The sequence below is a fragment of the Myotis davidii genome, unplaced genomic scaffold (assembly GCF_000327345.1).
Source record: "Myotis davidii unplaced genomic scaffold, ASM32734v1 scaffold96, whole genome shotgun sequence".
NCBI lineage: Eukaryota > Metazoa > Chordata > Mammalia > Chiroptera > Vespertilionidae > Myotis > Myotis davidii.
In genome coordinates this window covers 2,626,784-2,640,623 of record NW_006289416.1, presented here as the reverse complement: position 1 = coordinate 2,640,623, position 13,840 = coordinate 2,626,784, and the positions used below count along the sequence as shown (strand labels likewise).

The window sequence follows — 13,840 nt, the reverse complement described above, 5'->3', positions numbered from 1 at the left end:
GGCGCTTGCGGGCCTCCTGGCGCTGCGAGCTCTCCAGCGAGCGCTCCCGGATCAGCGGCGCGGGGCCCTTCGCCGGCTTCTTTGGCACTGGAGGAGGGGCCCTTCTCTCCTGATCAAAGCAGAAGGTTCAGGACATTACACAGCTTCTCAGGACAAGCGTGGGGAAAACTGGGATAGGTCAGTAGTTAGAACACACTTTTTTTTTTTTTTTAACCTAGGGGTGGTTAGTTCTGATCTGCACACTGCATATAACTTTTTCTTCATTTTTCTGGTTTGGGTATTCAAAAGATGCAGGGGGGAAAAAAAATATATCGGTAAGCTTAAGGCCAAGGGTGAGGCTGGACTGCAGAACTAGGTCTCTCCAAAGAAAGGCTGTGGGTACTTAAAGGCCCCCTGCTGAAAGGCTGCGCACCCAGCACATTTAGTGGTTCTCTCTGGAGGCTCCAGACTCCTCCGGCGGCCAGAGATGGGCAAGGGTTGCAGCGGCGGCGGCAGCAGCAGCAGCAGCAGCAGCTTAGAATTCTGCACCCCCTCTAAGGAGGCGAGGCAGCTGCTGTGAGCTGGGTTCAGAGTTTAAAAGCATCACCGCCCTCTCCCCAGACCCACCCAAACCTAAATAGCCAAATGAGGAGGAAGAGACGATAAGACTGTGTTCCTTTAGCTTTGTAGATGCCTCAGTGAGTTACGCCCGTTTGCACACCACACACAAACACACAGCAATATACATTCCAGGGTCACCCTGGAGGGAAGACATGGGTAATTCCTACACTCAGCTCCAAAACGGCTCTAAAACATCCTGCTGGGATGGCACTCCGGGGCCCAGAGAGCTATTCCAGTCATAGGGACAGACATTGTGAGAACTTAACACGGGACTGAAAGAGTTCACCTGCCTTAGCAACAGCAAACTATAAAACAGGTATTTTTAAATGCCATTGCAAAGACAAAAGCCACTCATGACTTCGGTAGGAAAAAAAAATGCCAGTGGGAAAGAAGGAAATCTAGACCAGAAAGGATTCTTATGAAAAGGATGATAAACTGAGGCTGCGAAATGGTCCATGTGAATGTTTTCATTCTAAATAAAACACCCTCGGTCCTCGTAAATAAATGTGAAGTGTGTCATAAATGTGAAAAGTATCTTAAAGTGTAGAGTCTATGATTCTCCAAAGCGCATTCCTTGTGCCTTAACACTCATGCTGGTCACAGTGGTCCCTCCTTGCTGGCATGGGTGGAGCCTAGTTAAACTTATTACAGTGGAGTGGCCCGTAGGCAGAGTAAGGGAGAGTCTGGGTGGCCCAGAGGACAGAAAAGGAAGCACGGAATGCAAACAGTATTCTGCCAACTCTGATTGTGCTCATTAATTTTTTCCCCCCTAAAGTGCACGGGATGATGAAAAGCTCTGATCATGGACAAAGTGTGTAAGGATTTAGAAATCAAGTTAACTAATGATTTACTGTGCGAATGTCAATAGTTACATATATCATTTCTTAGCATCACTCAGTTTGGACATTTAAAAATCTTCATTGTTGAGCAACTTCGTGTATATTTTTAAAAGTATGAATACTGATCATTTTCAGTCACATTTTCCTATTTGTGTACATTATATATTTTAACAATAATTTTTAAAAATCAACAAGTGGGAAATTAGATGGATGTGTGTGTACATCTGTAGTGGTTTTTAAAAAAATAAGACCAATTCAAAAGCTTATCTAGCTGACAATTTTAAACACAGATTTAAAAAAAAACAAGCTAGATTAAGTGCACATGTTTGGCTTCCCAAGTGAGAGGCCACATACATGCCAATGGTACTTTGATGCTTAACACTAAACCCTCAGGTTGATGGGTGACAGAATTGGAAATTAGGGATAGGATGATAGTGTTGCTTTCCTGTCCCCTGGGACTGGATTTCTCCTGGGAGCCCACTGACCCTAAGAATCCTGATACTATGGGCAGCAACAGAATGGACTGGATTGCCATGAGCTCTCTGATAGGTGAGGAGATCTGAAAAGGTCAGGGCCACCAGTGCTTCAGGGGAAAAACCGTGAGTCATTTTTGTAGTTGAATCTCTTGGAACTATTTGACCTCAGGCCAGAGGAAAGCAAAACATTACAAAAGTGATGCATGACAGCCCAGCCTAGGGAGGACATTGTATACCTGTGTGAGCCTGGTGGAACCACCATAGTCCAATGTGAAAATTGTAATTTATTAATTAAAGTAAAAAATTTGAGTCTTTATTTCTAAACGGTTGCATGAGGAACCCAGTGAGCAATATTCCCCAAGGCAAATAAACCAAAAGTAAACTCTTTTATAAAGGAAAAAGTCCAACATTTTTGATTACTGTGAAACTCGATGGTGTGTATATTTTTAGACTTGAACAACAGTGGTTTCTTTATTCCTATATTTATGAAATGATTATCAAAGTCAGTTAGCTTTCAGGGCTTATTTTCCTCAGAAACACATCCTAGGGCTGTAAGGAAGTTGAACTCTTGCTCTATGTAATCATGCACTGAATATGTCATTTATTTTAGTTTAAAAAGCAAAATGGAGGCAGTTCCTTCCAGTGACTAAAATGGTTTAACTTAAAGTTTAATTAACAAAAAAAAGCCACATTCCCAATTTTCCAATTCACAAAGACAGGTTTTTCTTTAAAAATATGCCTGAAACATATTACAGATAATATCCCAAATGATTACTATGTAAACATTGTCATTACAATGAAATTAGTATGATGTCAGCTCCATTTCACATTGTAAACAGCAAGACTGAATGCAGAAGCCTATTTAGACTGTCCAATGTTTGTGCAGGTTTTTAAATGAACCATACAAAATCTACATTGTTCTACCTTCTTGTCAAGAGGATCCATCTGTTTCCAATTATTGGCCTTTAACTGATGGAGTTCATCAAATTTCATACTAATATTTTCTATGGACAACTGCAGCATGTCCCAGAACCCCGCCAAATCCTGGGAGGTGGGCCTTGGATGAGCATTAGGGTTCTGTACAGAGAAAGAAGAATATTCATGCTTTAGAGGCGATCCGTGACAACAAGCACAGGGCCAAAGTAACATTTTCAAATACTTCAAACAACAGAAGGAGAGTGGGTTCCTTTTGGTTTTCAGATAAAAGTGGTAATTTTATAGTAATTTATAAATGGTTATTTTAAAAATTATACTTTCAGCTCTACTGAGGTATAATTGACAAATAATAATGACATTTAAAATGTACAATACGATAATTTGATATACATTGTGAAAGAATTCCCTCCATCAAGTTAAGTAACACATCCATTACCTTACATATTTACCTTTTAAAAAAATGTGTGGTGAGAACATTAAGTTCTACTCTCAGTGAATTTCAGTTATACAGTACAGTGTTACCAACTATAATCAACATGTTATACATTAGATCCTCGGACATATTTATCTCCTAACTGAAAGTTTATACCCTTTTACCAGCTTCTCCCAATTTTTTCCACCCCTCAGCCCTCAGCAACCACTTTTCTATTCTGTTTCTATGAGGTTGACTTTTTTGTTTTAGAGGCAACTACAAATGGTAATTTTATATACACATCCATTTGACTTTCAAATGCCGAGGTTGTAAAACTCTTCTTTTGTAATGCAACATCAATCAGTACAGTGTATGGGGAGAGTAATCATTTGAAAATCCAGATTGTATGATCTACAATAAGATGCATATAAAATACCATATTTAAATGAAAATACCATCTTTGAAAAAAGTACAGTATATTAGAGTTGATATTTGACTACCTGCTACCTAACTTATTCAGAGAACAGATACATAATCTAAAATATATTTGTTTTAATTCTAATGTTGAGTGAAATACTAGGGAAGACAGATGAGGAGTAATAAAATATATGTTTAACAATTAAGATGCTATTAATATAGGAAGTCACTTATCATATAAATACTTTGGCAAAATCATTTGGAAATGAATTTGTTTTAAACCAGTGGTTCTCAACCTGTGGGTCGCGACCCCTTTGGCGGTCGAATGACCCTTTCACAGGGGTCACCTAAGACCATCCTGCATATCAGATATTTACATTACGATTCATAACAGTAGCAACATTACAGTTATGAAGTGGCAATGGAAATAATTTTATGGTTGGGTCACAACATGAGGAACTGTATTTAAAGTGCCAGAAGGTTGAGAACCGCTGTTAAACTGATCATAACATAATATAGCAAATGTGAGAACACATATCTACACATACACAAAGAGTCCATAGTGATCCATTTGCTAGATAATATTGAACAATCTTTGGTATTTAAGGGTTGGCTTTCTTTGCCTCCATCCACATCTCCCTCCAAGTACTAGAAAGTATGAACCACAAATTATTATGATCTAAGACAGAAAAAACATAACTAAGAGAATGAAGGTGCCATGCTCATTGTTAATCACTACCTGCAGTAGTGGCTAAAGCATTAGATTGGTGGGAGCTGCCATATGTCAGATGTTTATAGCTGGGGTCAGTTTTGGTTACCTCTAAGTATTCAGGAAACTAAGACTGTGAGACCTTATCCTGTATAATAACTTGAGGCCAGTTTCTTCTTTTAAAACCAACCCTCATAAAAAATGATATCAGAATTTCAGAATGTGTAAGGTCAGTGACCATCAAAATTAATGGGTTGGAAAGAACTTTTTAGCCCTTGGAATGAACTAGCATTATTTGTCTAGACTCAAAATAAATACAAGTAAAAATGTTTTTATAAACTTATAGTTCTAAAACTACCCATAGTTCTGAAATTCATTGGAAGTAGTAAATTCTAAAGTTTGTAAGTATTTGGTTCAGTATTAAATCTGTGCTAATGACACCTGAATTAATGAGTTTCTCTATAACATTTTGACTTAGTAAACTAGAAAAAAAAGTTTCTAAATATCTAGGTTCAGAAAGACAGATAATAGTTTGGACAAAGTACCTCTCAAATGGAGTTTATGGTCTCACAATATATTTCCTTATCTTATTGATGATCAAAAATTAAATTGCTCATATTCTGGAGTTCACTAAAGTCTTTTAGGTCATAAGCTCCATTGGCTAAATTGTTTCAGTGCACCAGTGCATGACATGATAGTTCAATAGGCAGAGTTATTTTTGACTCTGTATATTGGGCAACTTGTTCCCCCATATCATGAAAGAGATAGAAGAGGAAGCAGAGAGAAAGAGCTCAGGCACCCAGCCAGTCTCTGAATCAGTGGGTCATGTGACACCCCATGCACAAGAAGAAGTTGTAGTACTAGCCTTAGTCTGAACCAGGCCACTTAGGGTTCAGAGATGGTAAAGAGTGTAAAAAGATGAGGGGGGTTGGGTTCCTTGGTTTAGTTTTACTGGGGAAAAAGTAACTCTCATCCATTCATTCTATGCCTGAGAGTCTAGATAATGTGTGGGTGTTCAAGTGTTCCCTTTGTCAGAGTAAGAACTCAAGACAGGAGAACTGGGTCTGGATGTGAGTAATCTTAATGTCATTCTTATGCAGCTTTGTAGACCTAAACAATGCCACTACCAGGTCACCATGCTTCCTGCTGCAGAGGAGGGAGAGCTGACTGGTCAGCCTCAGGTCCCTCCACCAGGGTAAGAATGCAGCTCAGATTCTAGGGGATAAGTAGGGTGGTGGGTGGATTTACAGGGATTGAGGTCAAAGAGACTGAGATTTGAATCTTGGTGCAGCCTCTTACCATGTGGCCCTGGTCAAGTTACATAGCCTTTCCATGCCCATTTTTCTCAACCATAAAACCAACATAGAAATAATGTCACAAGCTGCTCCATAAGGTCTGACACAGTGGGCTCTTGACCTTCCCTCCTGGGACATAGTTTGACCGGCCATCAATGGCCCTTGGCCCACAGTGTGGTTCCGCTTCCGTCTACCTCTAACATGCTTCTCATATTTTGCCACCTAAGTTCCTCTAGTGGCCAAGGAATGTGAGCCCATTAGGAGCTAGGAAACATCAAAAGATGGCTTTAACAAGGTTAACCTTTCCTGGACATCTGCAAAATTTTCAAAACGTTTTGTCTGCAATTTGATCTTCAAAATCTGCATAATATTAGTATTCTACTACATAATATACTTGCCCGTAGTATAATTCTTTAAAAAGGCATGCTCTGTGCCCTGCAGTGTGTACACATTGGGCTCCAGGTATCTAGCAATCTTTTTGAGAAGTATAGCTTTATGCGTGCTTTCTTACATTTAAAGAACAAAGAATCATGTTAATTAAGATGTGTGACACATTGTCAAGTTCATGAATTAGCGGGAATTCTGTACCTGGCATGAAGTGAAGCTCAATGAAGTATTTGTGGTAGTCACTTATCAATACATTTACTAATATATATTATCTTATAATCCAGAATAGAATTTCTGGGAAGATGAAAGAAGGATCAGGTAATTTTTGCTGAGGGAAGGGAAGACAAATTATAGATGGGAGGATGGTGAGTAGGAGGGAAGAGTTAGCTCCAAAGGAAGATTTCAAAAAGAAAGGCCTGGTGCAGAGGGATGGAGAGTACTAAGGTTTGCATGCTTCCTGTTTTTTCTTGGCCGAGTCCTGTCTAGATAAATCCCTTTCAGTCTTTACTTGTCCTTGTTAACAAGAAGATGTGGTTAAAACTCTGAAATCATAGTTTGGGTCAATTAGATTGCATATAAGAATGTTCTTGCCTTCAACAAGATAAACAAGTTGCTTTTCATTATCTTTGTTTTAGACCCAGCCTGACCAGCAATTGGCCAATAAAAGCTATTCTGTGGAATGACTGTAGAGCTGGTAGTAGTTTTTAAAAAGGGCATCTGTGAGTGAGGAAGCGCCTGCCCCTGCATTAAAATGTTGCTGGCAGTGGTGCTTTTGTGGCTGTTTTGCTTTATTTTGTTCTGGTATGTCTAAGAAGGATCCATGTGTCTCAGGGAGATCAAATCTACACTTTGTGATGCCCTTCCCCTCTGGCCCTTGAATTAAAACAGAGAACTCTGATAAGGATATACGAACTGACGGTTATTTCAGAAAGAAACTCATTATCCAAAGTGATTTTCTGTAATATTATTTTTGAAATATCAGGTGGTCCCTATTTTGGTAAGAGTAATGAAATCAGAGATGCCATGTGAAAGCCAGGAGAATGGGAATTTTTCAGTTACCCTAAAGCAGGAGATGGAATTTTAAATTAGTTGGGTTTTTTCTTCTACGATTTTTTAAGCATGAAAGTATTTTTAATTTTAAGAGCAGATAATAAGATTCATCAGAAAACTCTTTATTCCAAGAGAGTCCAATGGGCCCTGACTTGGTTTAAAATCAGGCCAATCTTGATAACACCCTCTTCTCATGGTACTAGCAGGAAAGGGTAGTGATGGGGCATGTTACCTACCAGGTTTTCTTCACACAGTTCTCTGAACTGGTAGAATTTCTGGGCCATGAGAAGTTGGGCACTGCCCACTGCCGTTCGGATTTTCCCTAGAACTGAAAAGAGCAAACATACAAGGAGTTTACACATTGTGTCTCATTGTTGAGATTCAGTCTGGTAAAGCAAAGAGGAAGTTATGCTGCAGTAATTCGGGAAAACAGCACACACACAGTGCTCACACACACGTGCACACAGCCCAATGGTGGTCGTTACTCTGCTGGTCTATGTAACAGAGGCTCCTAGGTTAAAGCATAAAATCAACGGAGGGAAAAACACGTGCTCATCATGCATATTTCTCAGGGATCACAGCGTTTTCCACCACAGCACTGGACGCTACCAAGAGAAGAGGCAAACAGTTTTGTTTTGCTTTTTCCTTTTACTGCAAGGATGAATTGCAAGTGTTTGCCCGTATAGTTATGGATTTACTTGTGTCAGCAATCCGGGTCTGCCAGTTTGTTTGTTTTTTTTAACCCAAATCCAAACACAGGGAAAGCCATCCTGTCTCGGAGGGGGACCCCTTGGCACTCACCACGTTCCAGCCATAGCTTTCATTATTTTTCCGGAGCTCTGCCTCTGGTACTGTCAGGAAAGAGCCACTGGCCAGTGGAAAGACTTTCTAAGGAGTGAACATTTTCAGACTGTTGCCTGGGGAACGCCAGCCCCGTCCCAGCTTTTCCACTCCACAGCCCAATGTTATTGTTAACGTGGGTTTAATTCCCTCTGCACGGTGCTGAAACCCTGCCCCTTGCAAGCTACTTCTTGCCTTCTGTGCAGTCTAAGGCAAGAACCTTTCAACCGACGGGCATGCTGAGACGGGGCGGGGCGCTCCACTGCGAGCGGTCCTCAGGTCTGCATTGTCCCAAAGCTCTCCCTCCAGCCGGTGGGGACCAGGGCACAGCTGCACTGCTGGAGCCCTGCCACCAGGCAGCTCTCAACACGCCCTCCCTGCCGGGAAGGAAGGGGAGAAGGCACCCTGCTTGCTCATAGGAAACCAGAGGGGGCACTTCTCAAAGGGCACTTGGCCTGCTCAGAAATCCTCCCGGGAGGCACAGGATAGGACTAAAGCAATGGTTTTGCTGTGGTTTCGTTATGGGTCTACAGAGCCTGAGACTCAGAGTGGAATCAGGTCTCCCTTCCTCGACCTCATTCCTCACAAAGTCTGAGGAGAAGGAAACAGAAGAAAAAGAAACTTCATTTTGGCCCCGGGTTTTCTAGAAATCTGCTTCTGTTTAAAACTGCCAGGCTAGCCAATGGTTTGTAATGCACATTAGTCATGGGCACTCCTCTAATAGTTCAGCATTCCCACACACATAACTCAGGGTGATGACGAACTCTCCAATATGTCACCAGTCACGCCAAACAGCTGAAGTGCAGGAATTCGCCTACTCAGTGATAGCGAGGGGCCGCCCTGGACAGCCGACTGGCAGCTATTGCTCAGGGCGAAGTTTTCCTTCTTTCCAATTTGCTTACACTCTTTTGAGATGCCTAGTCCATTCCTCTCTAACGGATCGATGGGTTATTGGAGGCCTCCTCTCCCTTTCTCAACACTCCAGAAGCAGAGGGACAGCATATGCAGACACAGGGCACCACCGTAGTTAAGAATTCAGGCCCTGAGTAGGCCAAGGGTTCTGGCTCCAACACTGAGAGCAGACATGTCCTGGACAGCCACTTAATCTGTTTTCTCACGTGTAAAATGGAGCAATGGGTTCCTATTTGTAGGGTTGTTATTTAAGTTAAAAGTGGTACTGTATGCGAACTGTTTAGGTCAGTGTCTGACCTATAGCAAGCACTCAATAAATGCATATTATCACCTAGGGCCAGGACATTGCACTTGCTCTAAATGTGAGCCCCACACAGAGTAGAAGAAACAAACCAAAGTCTGGATGATCCCTGGTTGCCTGGGATGGGTGTGTGCATTGATGACCTGTCCTAGAGCTGAGACAGGTCTGAGAAGGCACTTCCTAAGTGAACACGTGGCTTTAGGCCAACTCCGAGGTTCCTGAATTATCTTGCTGAAGGGGAGGATTCTGACACCAGCAATTTTCAGAATGAATCATGGGAGATTAGATCTAATACCTAAGTCTCCAATGGGCTGCCTGGGATCGCTTAGCTCCAGGCAACTGGCATAGAAACTCAAACAATTCTGATGTTCCTCAAACTTTGCACTAAGATTCTCAGTTACAGTTGAATACCTGCGCTATGTAATAGACTACCATAAGAGTAGCTAAGACGGAGATTCGACAATGAGGCGAAAGAAGTGCTCTAAACAGTCATCCAGGCAACACCCAACCGTGGTGGGTAGGACTAACTCGGATTTCTTCTCAAGGAAAACAAGGAACATCTTTCTTCATTCAGCATGGTCTGGCCAGAACCCTAGATTTGGAGCAAAAATACCTGGGGTGGAGTGTGGCCCTTCTGTTTCCCAGGTTTTTGCCATCATGTTCCTTGAGTGGAAATTTCTTACGGGCTCCAGGATTATTTGCATTTCCTGGGTCCAAGTGATGGTCTTTTCTGGGCCCAGGGTAGGGAGATGATGATTTGGGTTAGGAGGGAAATACGAACCGGGAGGGCGTGGGACAAGCAGATGATAGCTCATACTTCTCTGACTTCCATGCTTTCTTTTTTTCCCTTTTTAAAAAATATATATTATTTTTTACAGACAGGGAGGGAGAGTGATAGAGAGTTAGAAACATCGATGAGAGAGAAACATTGATCAGCTGCCTCCTGCACACCCCCTACTGGGGATGTGCCCGCAACCAAGGTACATGCCCTTGACGGGACTCGAACCCAGGACCCTTCAGTCTGCAGGCCGACGCTCTATCCACTGAGCCAAACCAGGTAGGGCACATGCTTTCTTTTTCAGAGAATTAAAAATTCATTTTAATTTTTAGGGAAGAAGCTCTAATAAAGTTTGTTCCGTTTTGCTTGTCCACTAGACACAAACTTGGTGTGATAGCTCTTTTCTCCTGGAAGTAAATTTCATATTTGTTACATATGCCTTAAAGAAGTACAAAACTAATAAACAGCATGTGTAAACATCAGTGGATATAAACACTAGGAAAAAATAAAGCTGAATGCTGGTAAAGAAATGAGATAAAGAAGAAAGAGTCATCATAATGTTATTTAGAAACTACTCTAAAACATTCCATACCATCCTTAAGCAGAGCGCAAAGAAAAGACTTTGATCAGGGGTGCTAAGAAAAGAAGTATAAGGGAGCAACAGTAACTAAGCTGTGGGCTTTTCCCATGCGTATAAAACAGCCCACCCTGGTGTTAGAAAGTTCTGGAAGAGGCCTAGAGATAGTGCATCTTTCCAGGGTTTGCCTTGCATCTCACTATTTTACTGTAGCATGGCAGCAGTTAACTTCGTAGGGTTGGCCTGGCCCTCAAGGACATGGCCAAGAAAGCCAGAGGAGCCTAAAAGTGTGGGGTCTATGCAAAAGCGGGTAGGCAAGGCCAACTTTCAAATTATGTTTTCATGGAGCAGGGACAGTCCTTGTGGGTTCTGGGAATTCAATCATTCATTCATTCAGCAAATATTTATTAAGGGCACATGATGTGCCAGGCACTGTACTGGATGGTAGGATATGGTGATAAGAAAAAGCCTTGCCCTCATGGATTACATTCTGGTGAGGGGTAGTGGGAGAGACTGTGAAACAGAAAAACAAGATTTAAAGGTTTGGGATTTGCTAGATGACTTGAAATGATCAGATGGAGCTGAGTATGATTGAGCAATTCAAAGGACAGTGAATTCCTTAAATGGTGGTTAGAGAACATTCCGTTTTCTTGGTCTCTCTTAAGAAATGGAAAACAAACAAACAAACAAACAAACAAAAACCATGGTTTGAGATGGTATCAGTTGCAATATGAAAATGGACTCTGGGCCGAAGCCAGTTTGGCTCAGTGGGTAGAGCGTCGGCCTGTGGACTGGGAGGTCCCAGGTTTAAAAAAAATATATATATATATTTAAAAAAAAAAGAAAATGGACTCTGGACTAAACAGCATGTTGTATAATTTTATTTATTGATTTTTTTTAGTTGATTGATTTAAAAGAGAGAGAGGAAGAGAGATTTGTTGTTCCACTTATTTATGCAATTATTCATTCATTTATGTGGCCTGATCGGGGTTCAAACCTGCAACCTTTGGCATATTTGAACGATGCTCTAACCAACTGAGCCACCCAGCCAAGGCAACAGCTTGTTTTAGTAGTCATCATTTGAAAATGCCAGTTTTTTATTTGGAAAAAAATTAAAATACATGAAAGTAGAAAGGGCAAAATAGCAAACATCTATGTATATGTTCTTCCCTAAAGAAACAATTTTAAAAAATGCACTTCTTAATTTGTGTTTCTTTTCTTCTCTCTCTCTCTCTGCAATGAAATAAAGCCCTACAGATAAAGTATACGCCACTTCTGTCCCGTTAGCCTCCCTTCCAGAAGAAACCACTGGACTAGACGAACAGTCCAGCCTATCCCTGAGTTTATGAAGGTTTCCCCCCCTGGTCCTAGAAAGGTGACAGCTAAGGGCCCTTGGAGTGTGAACGAGAGAGTGATAGTCGGGGGCAATTCCACTGGCACAGTTGAGACCCCACAGCTTAAGGCAGCAGACTGTCTGAAGTCAGATGGGAGGTTTCCAGCCTGTGCTGCGCCAGGGGGAAGATGTGCTGCTGGGGTTCCATTTAGTTGGTTTCCTTCACACTCTGGTCCATACAGTCTTTCCAGATTGCTCACCCCGTATGTAGTTGACAATTTTTACCTCCCAACTCCCTTAAGGCACATTCCAGAATAATGATCTTTGCTGCATACCCAAGCATGACATTCAACCATGGGTTATACTATCTATTTGTGTAATAGTTCACCATATAATACGCCTCGCCTTGCTGTGTCACTCTTTTTATATTGGTAAGTCTGCCTCTCCACAGGGGTTTTATTAACACCTGCCAATGCATTTTTAGATCCCTTTCTCCCTTTCCTTTCCTCCCAGCTCCTTGGTTAGTCCAGCCCTCAATGGAAGTACAGGACAACAGCCATAAACACTGTTGAACTAAATTCCTTCTATTTAAAAAGTGGGCCCTAACCGGTTTGGCTCAGTGGATAGAGCATCAGCCTGTGGACTCAAGGGTCCCAGGTTCGATTCCGGCCAAGGGCATGTACCTTGGTTGAGGGCACATCCCCAGTGGGGAGTGTGCAGGAGGCAGTTGATCGGTGTTTCTCTCTCAATGATGTTTCTAACTCTCTATCCCTCTCCCTTCCTCTCTGTAAAAAATCAATAAAATATATTTTTTAAAAAGTGGGTACCTTTTTATTAACTCTCCCATTTATAATGCTAGAGGTTTCTAGCAAGAGATGGCTATGAGGGATCATAATAGAGAGGATAGGCCCAGGTTAATTCATATAAAGTCAGGAAGAGTCTTTGGATGGCCACCACTATTTGGTTCCAGCAAAATTCTATTTATCTCATTACCTTGTATTTCAAAGCATTTTCACACGCACATCTAATTTGATCCTCCTAGGACCCGGTGAGGCAGGGCAGATATAATTTCATTTGGAAAATTTGGGCCCAAACGAAGACGTGCCTTCCCCGGGTCCCCACAGTTCTGGATCCCTGTCTTCTCACTTCCGGTCCAGTTGTGTTCCTTTCTCTCAACACTTATTGAAAACTAGGCCTGAAACTCCTAAAGTGAAGCCATTTGATGGTGATTTCTTTCATTTATCAACACTTTCTAGGTGGTCCACGTAGATAGAAGGGCAATGGCTATGACAAGTCAAGGGGTGGGGGTGGGGGGAATTTGAAGAAGTTCAGCAGCCCAAGCCTTATGGGAGAGCAAAGCACATCTCCACTAAGTCATTGTCACACAAAGGAATTTCAGCTGTGAAAACAATGGAGGAACCAGGGAGGATCGCTTGAAAGGGATGGTGGTGTAAGGTTCAAATTTTGGTGTTTCTTTTAAAGAATATACATGTAATGAGAAGCAGAGAAAGACTATTTTGGGTGTGGGGGTCTTTTGTGAGAACTATAATTTTAAATCTCTTGGCTACATTCAGTCAAAACCCCAGATATTTAAAAGATGTTATACCTCCTCCCACCCACCAACCTCCCGGGTGTGACTTTTTTTGGTTGGGGGACAAGAAGGGGGTATAAAAGGCACAGGGGTAAAGGTAATGAACAGTTTCTTTTAACCCACAAGTGAATCCATGACAAAGCTGCACAGAGTTTAGTGTGCTGTAGTAGCAGAGTGAAAAAAAGAACTGTTTCTTTTGGGGAAATGCCTGACTTTTTGCTGAGTCAAAATCAGTATTTCAAATCCTTAGGCATAATTAATATATGCATTCTTTTTAAAAATATATATATATATTTAGAGAGAAAGGAAGGGAGATAGGGAGAGGGAGAAACATCAGTGTGAGAGAGACACATCAGTTGCCTCCCACACATACCCCCACCAGGGCCA

At 41.7% G+C, this 13,840-nt stretch overlaps 1 protein-coding gene across 3 annotated transcripts in view; it reads right to left on the bottom strand.

Annotated features, from left to right (window-relative positions):
- Positions 1 to 1,679: 1,679 nt before the first annotated feature.
- Positions 1,680 to 13,840, bottom strand: part of DLGAP1 (discs large homolog associated protein 1) — a 521,097-nt gene continuing 508,936 nt past the window's right edge. For all 3 annotated transcript variants that reach the window (XM_015562696.1, XM_006761853.2, XM_006761854.2), the window contains 2 exons: positions 7,358 to 7,449; positions 1,680 to 2,992 (listed from right to left, as the gene is read on the bottom strand). In XM_015562696.1, the coding sequence (XP_015418182.1) occupies positions 2,774 to 2,992; positions 7,358 to 7,449 (311 nt within the window). In that variant the 3' untranslated portion in view covers positions 1,680 to 2,773. The remainder of the gene's footprint in view (positions 2,993 to 7,357; positions 7,450 to 13,840) is intronic.